General features: G+C 39.0%; 3 protein-coding genes across 3 annotated transcripts in view; 1 reads left to right on the forward strand and 2 right to left on the reverse strand.

Moving 5' to 3' along the window:
- Positions 1 to 884: 884 nt before the first annotated feature.
- Positions 885 to 8,334, reverse strand: pnkd (PNKD metallo-beta-lactamase domain containing). The gene is made up of 9 exons (XM_073474376.1): positions 8,177 to 8,334; positions 7,523 to 7,638; positions 6,600 to 6,712; positions 6,268 to 6,326; positions 5,842 to 5,934; positions 5,119 to 5,282; positions 4,470 to 4,556; positions 4,125 to 4,240; positions 885 to 2,833 (listed from the first exon to the last, which is right to left on the reverse strand). Exons 1-9 carry the CDS (start codon positions 8,332 to 8,334, stop codon positions 2,660 to 2,662), a joined length of 1,080 nt encoding a protein of 359 aa, XP_073330477.1. The 3' UTR covers positions 885 to 2,659.
- A 912-nt stretch (positions 8,335 to 9,246) lies between these two features.
- LOC141002206 (protein lifeguard 3-like) lies at positions 9,247 to 15,073 on the forward strand. Its single transcript, XM_073473432.1, has 12 exons — positions 9,247 to 9,320; positions 10,534 to 10,823; positions 10,923 to 10,990; positions 11,099 to 11,163; positions 11,272 to 11,325; positions 11,475 to 11,525; positions 11,658 to 11,697; positions 11,847 to 11,884; positions 12,208 to 12,295; positions 12,645 to 12,740; positions 12,875 to 12,928; positions 14,184 to 15,073. The coding sequence occupies exons 2-12, from the start codon at positions 10,550 to 10,552 to the stop codon at positions 14,331 to 14,333; spliced, it is 978 nt and encodes a 325-aa protein (XP_073329533.1). The 5' UTR covers positions 9,247 to 9,320; positions 10,534 to 10,549; the 3' UTR covers positions 14,334 to 15,073.
- The window catches only part of dars1 (aspartyl-tRNA synthetase 1), a 36,840-nt gene continuing 26,654 nt past the window's right edge, over positions 14,734 to 24,919 (reverse strand). Inside the window, exons 11-18 of the mRNA XM_073473430.1 lie at positions 22,725 to 22,859; positions 20,869 to 21,016; positions 18,546 to 18,692; positions 18,175 to 18,217; positions 17,262 to 17,342; positions 16,546 to 16,657; positions 16,275 to 16,346; positions 14,734 to 15,334 (exon numbers count right to left, since the gene is read on the reverse strand). Coding sequence (XP_073329531.1) covers positions 15,243 to 15,334; positions 16,275 to 16,346; positions 16,546 to 16,657; positions 17,262 to 17,342; positions 18,175 to 18,217; positions 18,546 to 18,692; positions 20,869 to 21,016; positions 22,725 to 22,859 — 830 coding nt within the window. The 3' untranslated portion in view covers positions 14,734 to 15,242. The remainder of the gene's footprint in view (positions 15,335 to 16,274; positions 16,347 to 16,545; positions 16,658 to 17,261; positions 17,343 to 18,174; positions 18,218 to 18,545; positions 18,693 to 20,868; positions 21,017 to 22,724; positions 22,860 to 24,919) is intronic.

The raw sequence follows: 24,919 nt of genomic DNA on the forward strand, positions 1-24,919 counted from the left end.
ACTTACAGCTGTGCTTTTACTAATGTGACGTGCACAAAATGTCTTGGGTGGGAAAGGCCCGAATGTTTTTACAGTAATAAAATAAGATGGGAAAAATGATACCCAGGGACTGGAGGACAGCAAAGTGTACTTAGATTGAGTTTCTGGTCGTTAAAAAAAGGTTTATTTATTTGGAGGAATTGATAGCCTGTGAGTTAGCCTTTGAGCTAATGTTAGAATGCTTCTGACTTTATGAAGTGCATCAAAGGTTATTTCGTATCATATCAAGTAAATTACTGACTCTACTTCCATTAGTGTTCCTGTGATTTATAGAAAAGAGACCCACAATGTAGCGTCCCCATCCTATAATTTGTAATCCTTGGGCTTGTTGTTATACTGTTTTGTCGACAGAAAGTTCGGCTCACCTTTTTCTTTCATAGTGAATCTTCTATATGTGCATAAAGTAGGTTATGCTCTTATTTGAGCTGAGGGAACTTAAAGCAGTGGGAAAAATAACTCAGCTGTCAGTTTTGAACGCTCGTAAAGACAACAAATAACACATACACAGCTCTAATGAAGCAGTTTACTTTCATATTTCCTCATTAAAACGTAACCTGAAGTAAAACAGTCTCCCATGTGGAGGTATTCATAACTCAAACATATGCAAATGAGACGCGAATCTGCATCAAACAAACAGAATAACATTTTAGTCAACAATCACCAGGGGACAAGGTGCTTTGGTACGAGCCCCTCTGTAGGAGCTACGGAGGAATCTGAGGAGCGCTCATATCTCCTCAAAGTTTAAAGGTTTCGTTCTTTGCATCCTCGCCCATCTCTACCACAGAGGCTGCGTTACGCATCCTTCATCAAAACACATACCCAAAGAAAACTAAAATATTCAAATGTGCATGGGAAGAAGACAGTTTATTATACTGAAATCATTCTCATCCATTGTATTGTCACAGTATAACAAATCCTCCAACATATTAAAAATATGCACAATTTTGCTTTCCATAGATTTCAAATTGGCTATAAAAGCATTGCCTCTGAAAATTTTAAGCGAGAACCAGTCAAGGTCACACTGTATTCTCATATTAGAAAGAAATTAAAATTTACGTCCATCATCATAAATTCATCTTAAATATCACACATTTCAAACAAAAGTCAGAACTCGTAGTGTATGGCTACAGTTTACTTGATTCAACAGCACCCTGCACATTTTATTATATTCATTATAACTGTTGGCAGTTATGAGTAATTCTACAGGCTAAAACACAAGAAAACGTCCCTTCAACAGTCATTCAGTCATGTTTCATACATTACAATGCAATAAATCCTTCACAAATGCTGCTGTTCACAAAGTGCAACACAATACAATGCTTAACATGGACAATAAGCTCGGCAAAAATAGTTTGCTGAGAGGCACAAAGAAGGGCTGTCGGATTCAAATAAATTCTTGTTGCTTCATGAGTGAATTTTCTAATAAAGCTTCTTCGTAAAATAACTAGGGCTGCATGATTTGGTCCAAAAAAATAATAATATTGTGATTATTTTGACAAATATTACGGTGGCGATATGATACATGATTAGTTGGAATGATCATTTTTTGCATCATAATTTTCATTTTCACAAAAATAAAAATCATGACGTAACATTTGTTGGGATCTGAAGCAAACAAACATGTTTTCGTGCATCTGGAGATTTGGAGGCCAGGGCATCTCTGCAGCACTACAGTACTTCATTAGGAAGCCATGTCATACATCTTTCCTTTATCAAAAAAAAAAATTGCAGCTTTTTGTGATTCGGATATTGCACTTAGCCATATTGCGATTTCAACTATATTTCGATTCATTGTGCAGCCCTAGAAAAAACAAAACAGGCTAGCAGCCCGATCACATTGGTCTATTTTAAATTAAAACAAAATTGGCTCCAAGATTCAGCAAAAATTCACATGGAAGTCTCGTGTAAACTCTTTTTTTTTTTTTTTTTTCCAAACATTGTGCTGTATTTAAAGCAGTACCTACAGCAAATAATGTTTGTGATTTGTTAAATTAACTGTACCCTTATTGCTGAAAATAACAAAATCAAACATTATTATCAAATACTCAAGTCAAAAATCACATCTTCCACAGAGAAGTTAATTACTCTTCAGCAGCACTGTAAAAGTGGAACCAGCATACCAAATACAGCCAGTATCATAGGCTATCAAAACAATGTGTTGCCTGAAAAACAAACCAGGCTGTGCAGTACAAAACACAGTACCTAACATGCTATATTATCCATGTAGTGTGCAAACCTTAACCACCCTGTTTCACACGACAGTCCGAAATCTGGTTGTACCTACCTACAGTATAAAAACAGAATGCTACTCATGCAAACCTATGTTATTGTTTAAGTCTCTTTGTTAGAGAGGAAAAAAATGAGCATGGTCCTGTCTATAAACACAAAATTAGAATAACATATGTGTGTGGAGAGGTAATAGGCTTATCAATTAGCATCATGTAATAATGACAATGTGACTATGTTTCTAGTGGTAGACAAAGGTCAAAAATTACTTAATGCCCCTCTAAACTGACAAAACTGGTCTCTGTGAAAATATTTTGCCGTTAATACAGTACCACTGCTGCAGATCACTGCTTCCGAACCACTGTTCATTAGCTAACTTCTCTTGTTCTCAGGACTATCTCCTGTTGTAGAGGTCTTTGCGTTTTCGCAGCTCCTCCAGTACCCGGGCCCTGAATTGGGTCCAGTCTTCATCCTGAAACTGCTGGAGGCCCAGGGCCAGATGGAGCTCTGGAGAGTTGCTGCGCAGGAAAGGATTGTACTGCTTCTCTTCCCCGATAGTGGAGGGACTCTGCAAAGGAAAAGGCATTTCAAAAAGCAGCCCTCCTCAAAATTGATGTGCAAGAGTCTCTCTCTAGCGGCCACAGTGACTCATATGGCATTCTTTCATTTGCTGAACAGAGTCGTGGGTACAAGAGATTCCCTGCAAACTTAAACCAGCACAGCTTTGCACTTCTGCATTTCTGACCCCAATCAAACTGTTGCAAAACATCTAATCAACAACACCTTTTAGCTTTCCATTTTATGCATTTAATTGGACATTATCCACAAATTGCAAATCATTTCAAATCCAGATGACAAACCCGGGATTACAGAGGTGAAAAGCAGCTAGAATAATGCATTTAAGAGTTAGAAGGAATTTCAGCTCTCTGAGCAACCCACCAAGCAAATTCAAATATGTAGCTAATGGATATCTAATCTAGCAATGGTAGATATGTCAAAAAGCCAAGGCTGAGGTAGTATCACAGCAGGCCAGATGAACCACTATAGTTGAATATAACTAAAGAGTTCTCTAGATTCTAGCATGCTTGACAGCAGACACATGTCGCTGAAGGGAAAGCACATGTGTAAATAATAAAATGAATGATGGCTGACTTCCATTCAGCTGCTTCTGTTTCTGGGTCCTGGTACTGAACATGCTGAATCACTCTCATGGCTTACCGGGACGAATGAATAGAACAGAGCCACTAATGTTATTATCAACATATGTGCTTTTCGTGCTACAAGTCAAACTGTCTATTATACAAAAGGCCTATCACCAAGCAGTCCAGTCAAAGTGCATAGTTGTGCCATCAAATATCAGCAAGTAAAGCTAAAGTCTAGAAATACAACAACTCAGTAATATCTGGAAAGACATGATTTTTAAGTCACGTTTAGGATTTAAAAATATGTAAAAGAAAAAAAAAAGACACTGACTCTGAAATCAGATTAAAAGTTCATCCCAAAATGAAACGTTCATGTTCACGAATCAGCCGTATGCAGACAAAATAATGCAGTTGATCATTTAATGAGTTTTGGGTAGGAAAGTGCCGTGCTGTACAGATGGCAGATAAAAACTCATCTAAATTCTGGATAGCCACTTCTCTCAACAGTGAACCTTTGCTCCTCTACAAACTGTATTAGAGATGTGACTCGACTCGAGCCTGGAAGTGCCGATGTGAGAGGAGAGCGAGCGCTCGGGCAGTGGCGACACGTACACTGTAGGAGGGTGATAAGCCCTTCTTCCCAGGTGCTGGACGACATGAATCCTTTTTGGGATGGCGTGCTACAGAGGCATAACAATGGGGATGTATCATTCTCACCGTGCACAGCTTCTGGCCTCGCTGCTGCAGCACCCACTGATATTTGTTTTCCCTGGCAGCGTTGCGTGGCTCAACCTCAGCAGCAAACAGCAGGTTGTCCTCTGCATACTCATGACCTGAGGGATAGCCAGTGGACATGAAATTAAAAATCGGGCCCACACACACACATCAACACACTATATAGCTTACACTCTATAGAAGTCCCCATACAACACTTTATAAAAGTTTGTAAAAAAGATTAAAAAGTGCATTTGTGCAGCAGTATGTGTGCCAAAGTGCAGACATGAAACCACATCACACAAACACTGACCTACTCGTCTCTGACAACTAAGAAGATTTTCTTACCGGGCCATAACAGAGTATCATCACTTAAGGAGGCGACTGTGTCCAGAGATGACAGCATTGTTGTGGAGTTGCCTTCAAACATCCTCCCTGAAAACAGCAAGAACCAGTTTTACTCAACTCATAATTCTTAGTTCAAAATAGGGTATCAAGTTTTAGAAGTTGTTGAATCTGCATTTAGAGGGCCAGACTTCACACTTTCAAAGTCCCCATGAAGTCAAAATCACTGTTTAACTGTTTTTTATCACATCTCACTCTATATGTCACTTATATGGCAGTATCAAGTCCAACGGTGGCAAAAAGGTATTTTAAAATGGGATTTTTGCATTTGTTATTCATTAAAAAAATGTTGATGACTCATCCTGCACTCCGGTGTATATTAATTATTTGTTTGCGGTATAAAAAGAGCGCAGCCAGAGAAGTGTGTTGCTAGGGACCGGACCTGACGGATTACTGTACCAAAACACAAAACACACAACAGAGAAAGGATTTTCTTCATTAAAACTTTCAATCCAGCAAATTCATTATCTCCGAATGAAGCTGAAATCTCTGATGTTCAGTATTTTATGTGTTTTTCATAAAAGCAAATTTTGCTTTCAGACCCTTTATTTTACGTGATCATTTCCCTGGATCCCACTCTCTTATAACTCACCACATCCTGAGAGGAACACCAGGTCACCAGAGAAGAGGCTGGAGGGGGTGCCGACCGCCCGGCCATCCAGGAGGTAGATCATGTGGCCCACTGTGTGTCCGGGTGTGAAGAGGGCCTTAAAGTGCATTCGGCCAACCGTTACGGAGTCCTTGTGGGAAAGAGGGCTGGGTACACAGAAAAGAAAAGAAAGTACTATTAAGAGAATGTAAGATTTAAAGTTTTTGATGCGTGTGTGATGTGTTACAGAATCAAAACAAAGGAAACTTGAAAATTTGTGGCCAATGTAGCAGCTCTGATGTAACTGTCCTACCAAAAAAAGTAAATCCAGAACAGCCCGTTAATAAGGGGAGAGGGACATTCACAAGTGCTAAACTTAGAGCAAAGTGATTTATTCTAAACAAAACTGATATATGTACAGCAACTCTAAAATATAAGACAACTTTTTTTTTTTTTTTTAAATCAAGTTTAATATTAAAATGTACCTGCTGACCTAAAGAAAACAACAAGTTTTCTTCAATTTGGAAAACACAATCCAGTCCTGCGGATGACCTCAATTCTTGGGCCACAAGCCCTCCAGTCATAACGGAACAGTTATACATACCATGATAATTTACTGTGAAGTCAGCTGCTACAAGTGCTGACAGAGGGATCAACACAGAACTCAATACAGTCGGACTGACTCTGTGGGAAGCAGTGTGCTATACTGTACGAGCCAGGACTTACTGTGTGAGGCCAGGAATGTTATCAGCTGCATTTCCATAAACTCTGCATGAGCTGTGAAGCCTTTTCAACCCTTTGTTACCCCCACTGTGATCCCTGTAAATGGAACAGAAAGCAGAGGCTGGTCAGTATTGTGGACACGTTAGAAAACTGCGTATTTGTTTTGGCCTTCAACCTAGACTAAGCATTTTTAATTACATATTCCCTTTTCAAATTTAAGCCTGGATGGTGAACTTTTAAAATATGAGAGCATGACTAACCTGCAAATGTCATTTTAAGTGTGGATGTTTCCCTTAGATTACATATTTAGATTATGTCATCTTTCACACTTTATATAATTAGCCCCATCTCCTTTTGTTTTTCTACATAAAATCTGAAAAAACAACCACGCATTGAAACAATATGAATATATAAAACTAGATCACTCACCAATGCTTGTGTGTACATAGGATTGCCTCTAACGCCACTCCCTCTTCCTCAAGGACTGCCTGAAATATTTCAAGTGCTGTTAAAACACTCAATCACCATTTAAAAACAGCACTTCAGCAGCATTTTATTCAACAGCCCATTGAGCTGCATTAGTCATTTTACTTGTGTGCTTGTAATGAATGCTACCGAGAATGCATTTACAAAACAAGCTCATTCACTACAATCACAGCTATTGAAAATCAATAGCTTGAGCTGTAGTGAACAGAACAAAAAAAGGCCTTTCAGTGATTTCTAGATATCACACACACACAACTGACAGAAGAGGCATTTACCTGAACTGTTTGCGGGTCTGCAGGGTCTACAACAACTGCAACACTGGAGGCTGTGTCTATTACAAGATAGCTGTAGTTGTCAGACAGTACCGAGATGGGAATTATTTTGATACCTGTGGGCAGAGAAAGAGTCATGAATAAGTAACTGAATTTTAAACTTTTTCATTTAGAACGGTAGAAGAAGACATGTAGTATTAAGATATACAAATAATAATGATGTTTACAGACCCAAGGTGTCGAACAAAGTGAATTATTATAAACTCAGATCCAATATAGACAACATCAAAGTGTATTAAGACAAGGGTTGCCGGATCCGATAAAATTTGTCTTCACACACTCTCGATAAGGATTACATTTTTTCCCAAATGCAGGTGGTGTCGAACGTCTTTCCCGAGGGCAGAATAAGTTGGAGTTGGTGTTTGCTTCCAATCCAATAATATCAGTCTGAGTGCTAGAAGGAAATCTGGTTAGCACAAGATCAGACCCTTTGATTTAGACAAAGACTGCTGTCAGTGGATTAGGATTAACAGATCTTCCCAGGTTGTCTGATAGCAACCAAGAAGCGATCTTTATTTACTCTTGTGGCTGTTAATTTTATTTTTTTTCTTAAATTGTATTTTCTTTTTAAAGTCTTGATTAATGGAGCCAGGGGTACTTTTATCATGTTTGTCTATTGTCAGTGTTGAGATGGATGTCTTGTCTTCAAATGCAAACCACCTACGGGTACAACTACAGTAACCTGAACCTGATGTCTTAAAATTATAGCATTTGCACATCCTGCAGCACATGCAACACCATGCATTGTTCAGCCCAACCAACAGGGCCTTCTTGTTGTTGTGGATGGCACTCAGTACTCCCCACAATAACCAAATTACATATTGCACCACTGTTTGAAGACAGTCAACTGTAAAAGCCAGACATACCATTGATCTCCATGGGCTGAGCTGTGGAATGTCCAGCAGGATAATGTTCCCGGGCTTTCCTCATTTGCCTCTTGTAGTACATGTAGCCAAGCCTGGTCCTTGTGTACAGTGTGTACCTGAGAAACAGTTCACAAGGCTAGGACACACTGGTCTGATAGTGCTAACCCCACATTGTAGTCACCATCTTTCAAAAAGACAGGCGGGTCACGCCTACTCAAGTGAAATACGGCAAAAATACTTAATGACAACACTAGTTAAAATACCGCGGAAAAGCAGGTCGTGTGGAGCCATTTTTAGATTCGGCAAAAATGCTCCACCATGCAGAACTAATTATCAAACAGCTTCAACATCTACAATTAGTTGGTTTGCATGTCACAACAACGTCTCCTAAAATAAACAAATAAGCTAAAATGTGTAGTTTGCGTGTACGCCGAATAGAACAGTGGCTTTTATAAGTTCGGGAAATGTTCATGACTACAGTTTCAGGGGAAGCACGTTTGGGGACTAACAAAACAACAACAATTTATAACATATTTGAATGCAGTTTGGTGAGGACAGCCGCACTGGCTAGCTGTTGCTAAGCTACGCTAACGAGAATCAGCGCGTTGACAACATCGTCTTGTTTTTAATCACGGAAGGCCATTTTATACTCACGCGATTCGGAACAACGGCTTCTCCGTGCGGGCCATTATTTTACTGAAAAATCTGCCCCAAAACGCTTGTCCTGTCCGTCTGTAGCGAACACATAAATACAAGACAGACAAGAAGGATGCGGTGGCAACAAGCGTTAACATCAAGTCAGGAAGCGCCATAGCCCCTCTGAACGGAACGTAATGACGTGTTCCATGTCACGCCAAACCCGGAAGCGAGGAGGGAGCTAAAAAAACAACAAACAAAAAACAAATTAGTACTAGTTGTATTTAATCTAATCTAATTTAATTTAATCAATGAATATATGATTAGTATATATTATTAAAAAGCGGTGTTATTTGTTAAGAAATGTTTTTGTGAAAATTGTGATTGTGCTTCAAGAAACTTATCTCGTATGTGTTAAAAAGTAGCCTACCTGTACGTGATTACCAGAAACTAACGAAACAAAAATGTTTGGACGTTTTTTAGGTGCTAATTGTAACTTCATCATGCGGTTTGAGACATTATTTTAAGATCGAATTTATTCCCATTCAAAGTTAATTTCAAGGCTGCAAAACAACATCCGTATTTAAAAGTTATATTTTTGAGGCGCGTGTCCAATATAATCCACTCTATCCATACAAATGAATCCCGCCTTGATTAATTATTTGTATATTGCGTCAATATTGGAATCGAGCCTGCCTTCGGTTGACTTCTAAATAATTTAGCGACGCCCAGCGTTCCTGGTGGGCAACTGAATAATATTAGACTGAAGCTCAAAATGAGACAACACACAGAAGGCTGTTGGACAACTTAAAGGAAACATATTATAGGCCTTTGGAAAAAAAACATTGTCAGATAACTGCTAAAAAAAACCCAACTCATCTTGGAAGTAGGTGTTAACCTATCATCTTACTAATGTTTGTAGGACAAAGTTTCACACAAGCCTGTGTTTGTTTGTTTGTTTTTTTCCAATCTTATTTTTATCATTTCAAATATGAGCTTAAAGAAGAGGAGTCTCCACGCTCTCTGAGACAGTGACAGTGTGAGTTTCACTGAACATATCCTGTTACAGAGATGACATCCTCCCCTGGTGCAAGTCTGCAAATCCCCAAGGAGAGAAAGGACTGAAGGACACAGGGCTCCCATCTTAGGCTCAAGCCACCAGGTAAGTCACATTTCTTCTTTTGTTCTCTTGATCATGTTCGTTTGTGTTGTTGTCTTTGAAAGTATATTTTCAGTTCAGACTATAATGAGCATTCAGGGTCTCATTTGTGCCATTGTTCTCCTAGAAGTTTCTAGTATGATGAGGTTATCTTATATGGTGTCTTATTTGTCAGAGGTACACAGACATAACTACTTGCAGCAGACAGTGAAGACAGAACTTGATATTGTTGCCTTTGTTACACGGTGGTTTTAATTGTGTTGTAGTTTTTGTACCAAAATATAATAACCAGATTTTATTTAGTGATATTGAGACAATGAAAAGATACATAAGGTATGTAAGGCACATAATAATGAATCGGATAACGGTCTATAACATACTGACCAGACATAGTTGGTGGTTATGTAATATATGTTCACACTTTTCAGCCTTTCTGTCCTTTTATTCTTTCTTTCATTCTTTTTTATCTGTATCTAATTCCTCTTATGTGATGTCTTTCTTTTAGTGCTATTTTACATTTGTATTTAACTGCTTTTATGTCATGTAGCCTTTTTAAAATGTACTTTACATTTTTTTTTTGTATTTATTCATGGTGACATTTTGTGTTTTGCATTTTCTTTTATTTATTTTTTTTAACTTCTAAGTCTCTGCTTGTGTCTGTTTGGCTTGACCTAAAAGTAATAATTTAGTTAAAGTAAAAATATCATGTTAAAATATTATTACTATGGTAAAAGTGAAAGTCACCCATACAAATAGTACTTGAGTAAAAGTATCTGATATTAAATATGCTGAAGTATCGAAGTAAAGTAGTAAAACTCATTTATACATATATTTACGTGTATATATATACTGTATACTGTGGGTCTAGTGATTATCAGCGTGGCTGATTATCAGATCAGTTATCGTTTGTCTGTGAATCTGTTTTTTTCCCTTTGAAATCTGATTGCCAAAATAAATAAATAAATAAAAATACAATTAAAAATGCACTTTTGCTCTGATGCAGCCAGCAATCTGCAAAATACCTAGCCACTAAAGTAGTAAAATATATGTAGTGAGCACAAAGTACAATATTTGCTTCCTAAGTACAAGTACCTTAAACATGTACTTTGGTGCAGTACTTGAGAAAATGTACTGAGTTACATTCCATGTGACACACCACTACTACATGTACACTCTAATTCTAACGTAGCTGCTCACCACATATCTTCTCTTCAAGGTGGTCCGGCAAGAGCATGACGTCTAAAATTGATAATCCTCCACCCTACGAGGAAGCTCTGCAAGTTCCTAAGTATGGAAACTACCCCCACCAGCCACAACATGGCTCCCCTCTTCCACCACCTCCATCTTACACCCCGAGTCCCGGCATGTTCCCCGGCCCGCCTGGCTACTGGGGCCAGGAGGGTGTCTACCCGCGTGCTGGGATGTGGGCAGCCCCTGGCTCTTCTCCGACTGGGCTGCCGACCACAATACCAACTCTGTCTGCCGGAGTGCCTGCAACCAACCCAGGTTCTGAGGAAACATACAGGAATTTATTTCATCATATGCTGAATATATATTTAGATTAGATAAGAGTAAATGACCACTTTGCTGTTCTCAATTCTGCAGGAGAGATGGAGGATTTTCTGAGCACCCAGTGGGAGAGCACATCTATCCGGCATGCCTTCATTAGGAAGGTAAGGATTCCTATTGTGTGATTTTCCTGTTCAGATTGCTAATGACTGTTAATACCATCTACAGCCACTGAAATATTTTCTTTTTCTTGCTTTTGTGTTTGTGGGCAGGTTTACTTAATTTTAGCCGCACAGCTTGCCGTCACCTTTTCAGTTGTTGCTGTCTTTGCATTTGTGTAAGTGTCCCTGTTCATCATCCCAGTCTAATATGTCATCCCACTGCTTCATGTATCCGATTGAGGGTGTCCACTCCTCAGTGATCCCTTATGTCTGTGCTTTCATAGTGACCCAGTGAGGCAGTTTGTCATCAGATATCCTGGCATCTACTGGGCATCTTTGTGAGTCACACTCTAGAAAACAATATCATATTTGTAGTGCAATTAAATCAATAAAAAGAACATATAAAGAACAAATCAACATAATCAGCTATAAGAATAATAGCAATGTGATATATAGTAACAATTATTAGTGATTTATCTCTCCATAGTGTGGTTTATTTTGTGGTTTACTGCATTCTCGTCTGCTGCAAAGAGCCGAGGTAAGCACGGCCTGTCCTCGGCCTGTGAGACTAAGTTAGAAAATAGTTTCACCACATTTAATGTTATGTGTCATTTAAATATTCATAAGCTGTTTGTTTACATTTTAAATATTCATCACAATTTGTGTTCAGGAGGCGCTTCCCATGGAATTTCCTGCTTCTGGGAGTATTTGTAAGTATTGCTTGCTGGGCGTGAGGCCAATATTGTTAATGGAGCACCAGGTCCATACGGCAGAATTAAGAGTGTACAACAGGCAGTAAGAAAGAAAAACACCAGGTCCAAATACACTTATTCATGACACATTTTTTTCTATCTTGCAGACTCTCGCCTTGTCTTACATGTGTGGAACAATTTCGAGGTTTGTTTTTTGGCTCAAATTTTGGCAGCTAGTTTGTGTAATTACCTCATTAACATTGTAAATATTAAAATTCTGAGTTTACATTTCTTCTCTAAAACTACATAGTGCATTATAATTGTCTTATTTTTTCAAATTTTCTACATTTATCATGATAATATCGTTGTCTTGATGTCTTGAGGCCACGACAATTGCGTAGTGAAAATTTGATATCGTGACAGCCCTGACACCACACAAACACGGCACATTTTGCTAATGTAATGTGTATTACACCCTGTGATAATTTATGTTTTCTTGTCTTAATCACCGTATCCGTCTTTTTACAGCTATTATGACACAAAAGCGATCTTCATCGCCATGGGAATAACAGCAGTAGTTTGTATAGCTGTCACAGTCTTCTGCTTCCAAACCAAGGTAGATGGATAGAGATGTAAAGTGTGTCTCTCTGTAGCTCAGCAGCCCGTGGCTTGTCAGAGGATGTCTTTGTTGTCAGTGTAAAAGAACGCCTTTGTCTCACATTACAATGGGGCACTGCGTTCCTTTAAATATTTATGACATTTCGGGATAAGAAGTGAATCCAACGTGTCTGTCTGATGCAACTTGAGATGAATCAGTTACATTTTTTCTGTCACATCCATCCTCAGTTTATTTTTTATTTCACCTTATTCTGATCCTCTTTCAAATGATCTCCACTGCTCTTTCATGTGGCTTAAAGCATACCGACTTCACTTTCATCCTGTTAATGACTTGTTTCTCATCACAGGTGGACTTCACCTCCTGCGGGGGATTTCTCTGTATTGCCGCTGTTTTACTCATGATCGTTGGGATTGTAACGGCCATCGTGCTCTCCTTCCAATACGTGAGGACTCCTTGCTCAAATTCTTTAATTTATTCTCTCTTCTGGTGTTCCTCTGTGTGAGGAGTAGCAGCTCAGTAGGGTGTATCTGTTTGACTGAGTTCACATTTAAAGGCCTTTCTTTTGTCAATCAACAGGTCCCTTGGCTGCATATGCTCTACGCTGCAATTGGAGCCATCGTTTACACTCTGGTGAGTCTACTAACTTGAATAAAAAAGTTATTACAAGGTTGTTGTCGAATAACTAGGGACATAATGATCCTTACTTCCCAAAATACACAACAGTTGTTCATGAGACCTAATAACACGCCTTCAATTAGCCATTTCTGAAGCATTTAATCCATCAGGTTTGTCTTGATGTTGGTGCAAACCAAAATGGTTTATCACCCTGGGAACATGAAGGTGCTCAGTAATCTACCAATAATTGTATCCAATATCATTTGTAGTTAATTGATGCTTTGGTCTGAGAGTGGTTGAAATGTGTGTCAGTGTCCAGCATTGAGAGGGTTTATTCTCTGTGGATATCGAACACGATTTCACTACAGTTTCCCCATTAAATTAAATTATGATATTTGTGCACAGCTCTAGGGATGGCAATGTCACTGTGTCCAAGTATTTGGACCAATTATTTAATTTTTTGTTTGACTGCTGGGACATTTTGTGGATATTCATTGTTTCCAGAGGATGCATCCCAACTAACTTTGGTGATCCTCAGATTAGCAACACTAGTAGGCCACTGTTCTCACTTATCCAGTAAAATATCTAAAAACTAAAGGATAAGTCCACTCAAAGATGAGAGTTTAGTCATTATCTACTCATGCGGGTAGTATATCAAGTGAAGTTTTGTAATCCACAAAACATTTCACAGAACGAAGAAAGTTTGTTTATTTGGTTGTTTAGGCTTAAAAAAGATCTTGCTCTTCTTTCCCAAACTACACATCACCTTTAAAACAAGTCCCCATCTACTTCAATTGTTTAGGAGAATGCCACAACGCTGTTTTGCTGTGAAGCTCCACAAATGTTTTGTGGTGAAACTTCACCTGACTTTCCATCCACATTTGGGACAAAATAACAAATTCTTTTTCATTTCTGGGTGAACTGTTCCTTTACTCACCTTGGTGGTCCCTCGACTTTTTGCCAGTCCATCCTAGAGCTTTACATTTGCTCTGGGTTCGAGTGAAATATCTCAACAAGTATTTGGTATGTTGCCAAGGAATTTGGGACCTCAAAATGACTCATAATACCTCTGGTGATCATCTGTCGATCAATCTGTACTTTGTTTTTCGTGCTAATAAGCAAATACTAGTGTGCTAATAGGCATTATATTAGACTATATGGTCCAGCTGTTGTGAAGCTTTGAAACGCCATTCTCCACTCAAAGACAATAAAAGCAGACAAACCCATGTTCCTTCTGTTTCTGATGACTGAACTTTGCTCTGTGTTTTAGTTTTTAGTATACAACACCCAGCTTCTTATTGGAAATCGGGAGTTGGCCATCAGCCCGGAGGAGTACGTCTACGGAGCTCTCTCCCTCTACATAGACATTGTTCACATCTTCCTCTTCATCCTTCAAATCAGTGGAGCTGCTACTGAATAGTTTGGACTTTCAGGATATTGTCTTTTTGTTCCATAAAAGATAATGCTACATGTACACGTGTGTCAATTCCAACATTGCTAGCTGGTAATGGAACAACCTAATGGTTCATTTAACCATATATAAGTTTATTTTTTACATCAGTAACACTTGAGCACTTTGATTTATTCTTGCACTGGATTGAAGGAGGGCAGTGAATTAAGTTAGAACAACTGTGAACGAGGAGGGAAACTAAAACGTTGCCCTTTGTAAAGTTATTTAATATTTTGTCTTGCCTTTTTGTTTCAGCAAGTAATATTTTAGTAAATCATGCACGCTTCATGTGTCCGTTAGAGTACGCTGTGAATGATTACTTCTATCAAATGTTACAGACACAACAAATCATTCAAACATGGAGACCAAGTTCTTAATTGTTTTTGAATTATTTTTTTTATTGTTTGTCTTTAGTCCTCTAATTACATACAAAACACCCGGAGTTACAGTTATAGACAGCAACCATTAGTCCTTAGTCAGTGCTGGTATAAGGAGCGACTAAGAACTGTATTAAGGTAGTTTTATAACATCTCCATAGAAAAGAACTTAGACAAACACTGACTCGTTAATTAAATGATGCATTAAGTCTCTGCAGCTTTACAGCAACTTCCTTACACCGCTGGCCAACTCCTCTTTCTCTTTTATGCATTTGTTATTTGTTGCTGTAAGACAACTACGTACACCAATCAATAAAGTACACCTTACTATTGCATTCTCTTGTCTTATTGGTTAATCAAAGTGGCACGTTAAGAGTCACAGGGTGGCACTAGCTCCTCTACCCTTCTCCCTTCCTCTGGATTGTGGATTAGTATTGTTCCCCATCACCAAAATCTGTGTGTTAATCCAGTGATGACTGGGTTTGTCTGTGAGGTTGAAGGTTCAAGGTGTCAGGCGCTTGGGGTCACGTGGGAACATGGAGGTCTGACGCACGTTATGGAGACCCAGGTACAGCATGCAGACTCTCTCCAGGCCTGGGAGGGACGATAACTCAAGTCAATCAACAGATCTTTATTTCTGCAATTAAAAACCTATAAGACACCTGGAAACATTCACATCAGGCTCATTTCAAGCTTTTCCAGCAACTTACACCTGTGGTAAATGATCAAAAGGGTTATTTCACTTCATCACATTAAATCAGTTGTTACTGTGCCATAAACACCCCATATTATGTGTCATAATAGCATTTTACTAGGGATGCAACTTTATGCATACATTTGATAGTTGGCTGCCTTAACAATCTATTATTGGTTAATAATATATGAAATATGTTGGAATTTTTTTTATTAGGAAACTGTTGAAACCACTGACATGATCTATGTTCGATGCAATGTCAGAGCAGGCTGCAATAGGAGTCAGTTGTTTTTTGTTTTTAAATACGTAATGAAATTTAGATTTTCTTTTAGTCCCCAACATCACACACATAACAATGTGTAATGTAACAATATAATTTTGTTATTTTATATTATACGCCAAGCAAGTATTTGTAATTTCAGACAAAATGGTTTTTGTTATTTGTGCCCATCTCTGACTCTCAGATAAATTCTTAACGGGGATTAATCAATTCCTGATTAATCATTAACATCCCTCCATTCCAAGATGGGCGGAAGAAACAAAAACATTTCATTTTACAAAATGTGTCATATGTCTGTTTGTAGACTTGGCATCATATTTTTACACGGCTGAGCCAATATAAAACAATTCATTATGAAAAAAGTGCAGCTAGAATTTATGCAGTTTATCCAAAATCCAAGCACTTTACAAACTTGAAAACACCAAATTAAACTTCAAGTCTTTTTGAGGATTTCCTGCACCTGTACTAACCCTTTCACATACAGTATTGTGTGATGCTACCCTTTTAAAACAGTTTACTGTGGTCAGTAAAAGAAAACAAGTCTGCTGTGGGTTCCTTACCAATGCCTCCACCGCCATGTGGGGGAGCTCCATACCGGAAGGAGTCGATGTACGACTTGATCTTCTCCAGATCTGAAGAATGAAAACAAATACGTTCAGCCGTGAAAAACTTGTGATGCCTTTATGCTTCCTTTCACCAACATACACAAACCAGCGATTGAACAAATTTCCTGGTGTTGTAATTCAAACTAGTCACCGATAGAGGGAGACAAAATCATGATACCAATACCAATTTAACATAGCTTACTGTATATTCACTCTATACTCTTACCAATCTGGTGATGGTTGGCCCGGTCGGTCAGCAGCTGAGCGTCGTGGATTCTCTGAGCTCCAGACAGGATCTCCTCACCCCTCATGAACATGTCGTATGAGTTGGAGTATTTCTAGACGAAAGAAAAAATAAATGTTACTTGTGAGGTCAAGAATCCAGCTGACAAAACCTAAAGACAAAAAGATAAAGTTATGAAAGTTAAAAGAAGGACTACAAGTTGCCAGTGCCACAGTCTGGATCAACGCAGGACTGCAAAACTCAAGATACAGCCGAAAACATGGTATGCCATGGCAAAAGTATTTAACCGCTGAGCTGAATCTGTCCTTATCTGGTACTAGCAGCCAAGTAAGGAGTTTTTGTCATGCAGGCAAGATTCTCAACTGAAAAGACACATAAATTAGCAGCATGGTGGCATTTACATGACCCTGCTAATGATGCTATAAAAATGGTATTAATACTTCAGCTAAATTCATCATGACCACACTGCAGGGAGCTTTATTTGCCCAACAAAATCCTTTGTGCCGTTTATCAGCCAGTCAATCGAGCAAAGGACAGAAGGCTGGAGAGTCTTTGGCTCGTCGACAGCTGCTCTCTGGCCTCAGTGCAGGTTTAACCAGAGGTCAACCACAAAACTCATTTGCAAACATTTACATAACATTTGTTACTGCGCACTTATTACTATGTAGCATGTGTATATGAGTTAATTAGAGACTTACGGTGTCGTTTGGATCCGGCATGGTGTAGAAGGGTCTAACAGCCAGTGGGTACTTATCCAGCACGTAGAAGTCAGTGTCATACTGAGGAACAAAACAAAAGTCGATGCAAAAAGTCAATTGTTTTTTTTTTTTAAAGACACTAATGATGTTTCTATCTTTGGCAACGCTGCTCAGAAGTTTTTAGTGTATGCAGTGATAATGAAGGCTCTGTGAAGTTGTAAATAAACCGTCATCTTTATCATTTTAACTCCATCTTGAGACGCTCTGGAGGTGCTCACTGTGGCTCAGGTGTTGTCATTTAATAATTGGAAAACTTTAAAATTTTTGAAGCACTCTGATGAAGGCCGACAGCTGATGAGTGGTGATTTAAATGCTGCAGCCCATCATGTAAAGGCTGTTTTATGACTTTAAATTTGCACCTGACAATTTTTAACAGTCAGTTAAAAGGCTCATTCTAAGGCATCGTTATCATAGATTCCTAGTTCAAGGTGATTATAAACTAATGAAATCCTAATTCTTATTATTATATTTCAAAAGGTTGCCACACCTGTCCCACCACCAGCACTTTTCAAGCATTTTTAAGGTTTTCCAGGTCCTAAGCATATAAGAAGTCTTTACGTATCCTGTGTTATAAACACATGTCTGGCATTCAGGACTGTCCCCTTACACTTGATGATTCAAATCTTCTATAAAAAGCAAACGATTCAGTCAGATAGCAATTTATTGTGAAAGTAATGCAATTTCAAGAATTACAAAATCCACTTTTCGTCGCTTTACAAAACCACACTAAAATTCAAGCATTATCAAGGATTTCCAGCCCCTTTAAGAACCCTGACTTCATTTCTGTTTCCGATAGTTTCCCCTAAATCCTCCACCCTGGACCTTTAAATTAATGAAACACAGTTGAACCTACCTTTTCCTTGACAAGACGGCCAAGCAGCTTTTCATTGGGTGTGCTACAGAAAAAACAAAAAGGTATTAACTTTAAGACTGATAACTTTATATTATTGTCACACTGTTTGTTAATATTATTAGATATTTCATTCTATTTGTGTGGTTTTATACCAACAGCCTGACCAAAAACTATTACTTTGCATTTCTAAACTGTACTGTAAATAGTTAAAAGGAACAGGACAAACAAAAGTACTACGTGACTATCAAAAGTCTGCTTATGTTTCACTTCCTCTCTGAACTCGCATCAGCATTTATTTCTGCTTTTATAAAACGAAATCATCTGACAGAATGAGTGGGATGTGAGAAACAGTGCGTGCGATGTGCTCTGACCTGAGGTCGTCCTCGTCACCCATCTCCACCCCGGCTTCGCGCAGCATGGCCACGCCCTCGGTGTACTCCAGCCTCAGAGTGGGCTCCAGGAATTTGAAAGGCTCGCTGGGGAACTGCTTATTCACCGTCTGGATCTCTGTCTGGAAGCTGATGCAGACACACGCACACACACACACTCATTAAAACCAACTCAGCAGGGTTCAGGATTCCTACCCACACAGAGTCAAGTGCCAGATAATTGTGCCTTTAGTAGTTAACCTGACCAGGGTCAAAGCCCACACTGGTCAGTAACTGTAGGAGAACATTTTAGTATTGAAACAGTTTCTTACAGTTTTGTACCATATAGGAATTTCAGACATCCTCTCTTCTGGCACACATGCTCTGTTATTATAAACAGAACCAAGCAGAGCGAGTAGATGTAGTGAAAAACACCTAATGGCAGATTTTATTGATAATTGCGAAAAGATACAACCTGATACTGTACTACGAGGACATATTAACTGTTTATGAAACAGTCCAATTTAATACTGATGCCTCCTATTTGACCTACATAAGCACACAAGACCATCAGAAGATTGGCTTTTTCTATGTCATTTTACTTAATGCCCAACGATATCATAACATAACGGGGCATGCTGATAATTTCAGCTTTCTCAACGAAATTACTATCTTCACACATCCAAATGTTAGCTGTAGGCTAACCGAGTGCTAGGAACAGCACGAAAAACAAAGTTTTCTCTTTCACCATCGACAAATTAGTCATTAATCTCACATAGCCACAAACGAATATATTATCTCACGCATCCCCTGAAAACAGCTGTGTGTGAAGAAGAAAAAGAAATTGTTAAACATGCGGTGTGTCTTTCTTTCACACCCCATCAAAACAAATGCACTTGCTATCCAGATCGAAATCTTTGGACACAAGCTTTTCTTCTAAATGTGCTTTTTTTAAATTGTAAAGGAAGTCATAACTATAGTAGATAAAGTTTTTTATAATTATTATAAAAAGGGACAATGCTTACTAGATCACAATTAGAATCAATGGAGGTGATACTGGGAAAGACTTCCAACAACATATATTTTAAAAGCAACATGAGACAACAAACAGGTGTCCACAAAAGGCAAAGTCATTTTTGCCTGACGTGCGCTCAAACGCACATGCAACATTATTGACGTCATGGAACGTCACTCTGGAAAGTCATGAGAACAAAAGTCCATCAGTCAAACTATGCTGAGAAAGAGGAACTTGATGTCTGTTGTTTGTTTTCAACTTGTGACCACTGACATTTACAATAAAGTGTCAAACCAGTCATCTGCGCCTAGTCTGGCATGAAACCTAATATGACCCTTCTCTGGAACAGTGCCTCCCCAAGACATTTAATTATTGTCTCATCAAAAGGTGTTTTTTGTTTTCATGAAACTGTCCATCCCATGTAAAGCCCCTTCTACCCTTCTTAATAAATGCTCAAGCTATTTCACGTCATCAGCCAAATCCCCTAAATTTCCCTTTTTTATTTACACCAACTAAATTCATTAGAGCACAGAAGCTCGCCTTTGCCAATTTTCTTTGGTTTTCGTAAGTAGTTTGGCGCACAGTATAACAGGAAGTAGACTTCTATGTCATAATAATCAGAATTAATGATGAAATTGGGGCTTTTACAACCTCGGACTGTATCGCAAGCAGTTAGGCCTCACCTCTGTACTGCGTGAGGTCAGCAAACAAGCTGTGAAGATGAAGTATTAGTTTTAAGATCTATCATTTATGCACCCTTCTTACTTAGTTCTTCAGCAGCTCACAATGGTGAGAAAAACTACATCTATATCAAAGTGTGAATAAAACTACTGCTGTATTTGAGGCCAGAAAAATTGAGCGTTCCATGCTTGAAAAGAGCGTTAACCCCCCGCTGTCTTCAATCCATTCATTCTGCTGTAACAGCTCTGTTCACCTGCAGCACTGATTCACACCACTAGGAGGCAATAAAGCCACATCATAACATTTTCTTGTAGGCAGAGTGAGTGGAAGTCACTGACTTTCAACAGAGCCCACAGCAGTGGCTGACAGTGTTTAATATTCACAGCTGAAAACAGCAGAAATGGCTTTGCTTGTAAATACAATATTTAAACTTTTTGCCCTCCGCTGAATTTCCAACCCTGGAATTGATTCTGTCAAAATTCACTGCTTGTGATATGCAGGAAAACAAAACTTGAGCCTCTGTGGCATGAGTCAACTTTAGCTCACCTTAACTCACAGAAAGTTTGAGCATAACAAATCAAGAGAATTGTCAAAGTCCCAAAAACTCGACTGAATGAATCTTAATCTCACTTGTCTCTCAGGCCCTTGAAGATCTGCACCATGGTGTCGGTGATGGACTCGATCACTTCGTGGTAATGGTAGCTGAAGGCCATCTCAATATCCAGACCCACGAACTCGGTCAAGTGACGGTGGGTGTTGGAGTCCTCTGCCCTGAAAACTGAAATGATGCAGATTTGATATCAATGTCTAAAAGAAGAAAATGGATGTAGTGGAAAAGTTTATCTGTTGGTATCCTTTATTGTGAAGCCAAAAGTATGATATGTATTGTATGTATAAGTATGATAAATTCATGACATTACTAGAATGGCCCAACCATCCCCTTTAATTAATTTGAGCCAAATCCAAGATAAAATAAAACATATTTAGATCCCATAGATCTGGATTTTTATTCAGATCTGCATCAGACTGTATCCACTCATAGATACCAGACACCTTCCATCAAGATCCGAGCAATATTCCCTGAGAAATAAATAAAAATGTTGAAATCTTGCAATGAAAACTAAGGTGAGAAAACATCCTGGATCTGTCTCTTTTATCCGGATCCACACTAAAAGTTAATTTGGACCCATCCTCCATCCAAGTATTGTGGGAATCCGTTTAGTAGTTTTTGTGTAATCCTGCTGACAAACCAACCAACGGACACGGGCAAAAAACATAACCTCTTCGGCAACGGTAATCAACATATAATTATCCAGAGGTGTGCGTTATGGTTGCACACAAGAGTGACTGCTCCGGGCCTTACTAATGTGAAATCGGGCGTCTTCTGTCTTTGTCTTTTTTTAATCTACAGGTCTTCAGACAGGTGGAGCGGTCTTTCCACATGCATGCGAACAGCTGATTAAAGGTGTGTCCACATCCACATACGGCTGAATGAAGTGGAAATCAGGCACATGGACATGCACACAATTTCACAATGACTGAGATTTGTATAACACAACCATGCACATGTTCGGGTTTGTAAATCCACACGCGCATATTTCTGCTTTTGTATGCACACGGAAGTTTAGCCTAGAGCCTACACAGTTTTATACATCTGACCCTTGCATACATTTACAGAAACAACCAAGAAAAACAGAAAACAACTCCAAACATAACTAACACAGCATCTGCTCCTCTGTGGCTAACACCAGCCTTGTGTTTGCACCTGGTTGTTCCCTAGCACACCTCTTTAGTTGATTTCAGATGGTGGCACCATAGCTGTGGAGGCAGCATTTTAGCAGTACTTCTGGCCCCCTGAAATTTCGAGGAGAGGTTATTCTCCTCAGTTGCTGAATGGGCATGACCGTAACTAAGGCAACAGCGGTGAATACATTGTTGCTTTAGAAACAGTGATGACCTTACACCCTTTGATTTCTCCGGTGGAGCTACAGCGAAGCAAACAAAGACCTCGACCTGGTCAGTGGAATACTGAATGTGCTTTCTTCTCCCAAATGTTTTATTCTATCTCGATGAAAAGATCGTGTATCACCTTAAATCAGATACAAGCAGCAAATTGAAAAGAAAGTTTTTGTATTTCTGCATGTTATTTTGTTTCATATTGTATTTCTTCAATCAGATGGTGGCAGTGTTTGCTTACCTAAAGAGCTGCAGGGTCTCTTAAACCCAGTACAGCACCATAAAGTCCTTTACAAGCCCCTTTGTGTCACTAACACACTAAGCTATACAGCTGCTCTGACCACAGTGAAAGCAACAGAGGGAGGTCTGTTAAAATTTAACTGTCTAAATGAGTTTGGCGCCTTTTTGAAAACATCATCTCAGTTATTAGGGTCTAGAGTTTCCACGAGACTCTAGTCGCTCGTTTTGCCATTTCCCATTTCCCATAAGTGAATGAAATGTGTGAGGAGACCGATGGGAGGCAGGCTTACCTGGACCCACACAGAAGACCTTGTCAAAGTCAGCACAGATGCACATCTGCTTGTAGAGCTGGGGGGACTGGGCCAGGTAGGCGCTGGTTTTGAAGTAGGACACTGTGAAGACGTTCGCTCCGCCTTCACTGGCAGCTGGAAGTGAACAGGGAAAACATTTAGATACAAAATGAGGTGCTTACTGCCCCGCGGCACAAAATGACCATTCACTGCTGGGGGTTGATACGGTTTTTGACGAATACACCTGAGTCCACTTTGTACGGAACTGAGGTTTCTCACTTTATAAACTCAGACTCCTCGTCCTGACCTGATAATAATACATACGACCTATGGAAATGCTAACTGTTGAAGGAAGTTGTTTGGTTTTTTGGGTTTTTTTTAAACAATCTACTTTAAATGCTGGATGAGTTTAATTATTGAATGCAACCATATTTTTCTGCATAACCAAGATGACTCCAAAGGAAACACTGTTGTACTATGTTCAGAAAGCAAGATGAACATGGTGGGAATCAATTTTGCTGTGCAGAGCCTGAGAAGCTGGTTGATACTGAAATAGCGAAGTTGGGTTTGAAAGTGGAGCCACATGTCCCGTGACTCTGCATGAGTAAGGTTCCCTGTATGGTAGTGCTTTCAAGTGTGTGAAAGTGTAATGACATATGATCATATGATGCATTTGTTTCATAACCAATCAGAAATATCTCAGCCCGTGTGGAAGTTTCTAAGATGAGAGGTTTTAAAAAGGATGCTGGGAGAAATATGAATCCACGCAAATATAAACACAGCCGTGAGAGCGTAAACATTTGACAGAATGACTAACGCTGCATTGACAGATGAAAGCACATTTAAGTGTAAGTATTACGTTCTTTGTACTAAAAATTAAATTTGGTGCTAAGGCTGAGAGAGATATAGGAGCAAGATGATCAAACTTCAAGGCGCACTGTCATGATGAAGTAGTATGTCCAGATTGTATACATACTGCATGCAACTGTATTTACTTTTTGAGGGCAGCTGTAGTACGTACTAGAAGTAAAAACGAAAAAGTCTAAAGGCAACCGAGAGACGGGGAAGGTCTCATTTTTTCATGTCATGTTACAGTCCGCTCCCATACGTCCAATAAAAAGTGATTAAAACATGTAAATTCCTACTGATTGTTACATAAAGCCTCTCTAATTATAGCATATTGGCTTTAATAATTTAATACCTTATGCTGCATGGATGGATTCTCTGCCATTAGCTAAGATTTCTCCCTTGATGACTTCCTAGTAAGTACAGAAGTTGCTGTGCGTGAATTACAATCTTAATATGCTTGGCTCAGGACGGTCCTCATAAGGTGGTAGTTCCAGAGGAATAGTTATTCTTCCTTAATAACACTTCATAAATATGGTCTGTTCTTAAGTGGCAATGGACAACTTTTCCCCACTAGAGTTTCCAAGTGGTATTATTGTTAGCCCCGACGTTGCAAAGACAACTGGATCGTTTCAAAACTTGGTTAATTCAATCATCTAGCCTGTGATAGAAATGTGAAAGCAGACAGAAATGTTGCCAGGCTGCCAACCTGACTGGATCGCCAGTTAACCTTCATTTTTCCCCGGGAGATTTCGAGCCCCTGTGGCAGACAAAACTGCATAATGATGGCGAGGTTTACATGGAACCAATCTACACGCTAATGGTTTCATTATTCTATATCCACTACACTGTGCAAAAAAACATTTACTTCATGATTTGCTGAAGCAGAAAACTTAAACTAAACTATTGCCACTTTAAGTGACAAGACAGAAAACTGTAGTGTTGACTCTAAACACAGAATGTGTCCTCCATTCTCAAGTGAGGTCTTGCTCATGACTAATTCACTAGTGTGTGGGTTAATAAGAGTCAAACTACTAGTGACACGAAATTTAGAGCTATAAGGACACTATAAACACATGACATTGTAATTCATGTACAACAACTTCCTTTCTCATCATCAATAAGCAGTAAGTAGGAGTTTATTGAGTGGAAACTCTCAGCTGTAGAATATGGTCATGGACAATAAGGCATTATTAAGTGTTTTAATGATGACTGATAAAGAGCCAACATCCTTATCAGCAAGTAGTTAAAGGTAAATATGTGTTTCCTAATCCTTAAAAAGAAGAAGAATATTTCCGTGACAGCTTCGGGCCAGAGGAAGTGTCCCACAGACTTTTAGACTGCTGACA

This window comes from Pagrus major, chromosome 9 (assembly GCF_040436345.1).
Source record: "Pagrus major chromosome 9, Pma_NU_1.0".
NCBI lineage: Eukaryota > Metazoa > Chordata > Actinopteri > Spariformes > Sparidae > Pagrus > Pagrus major.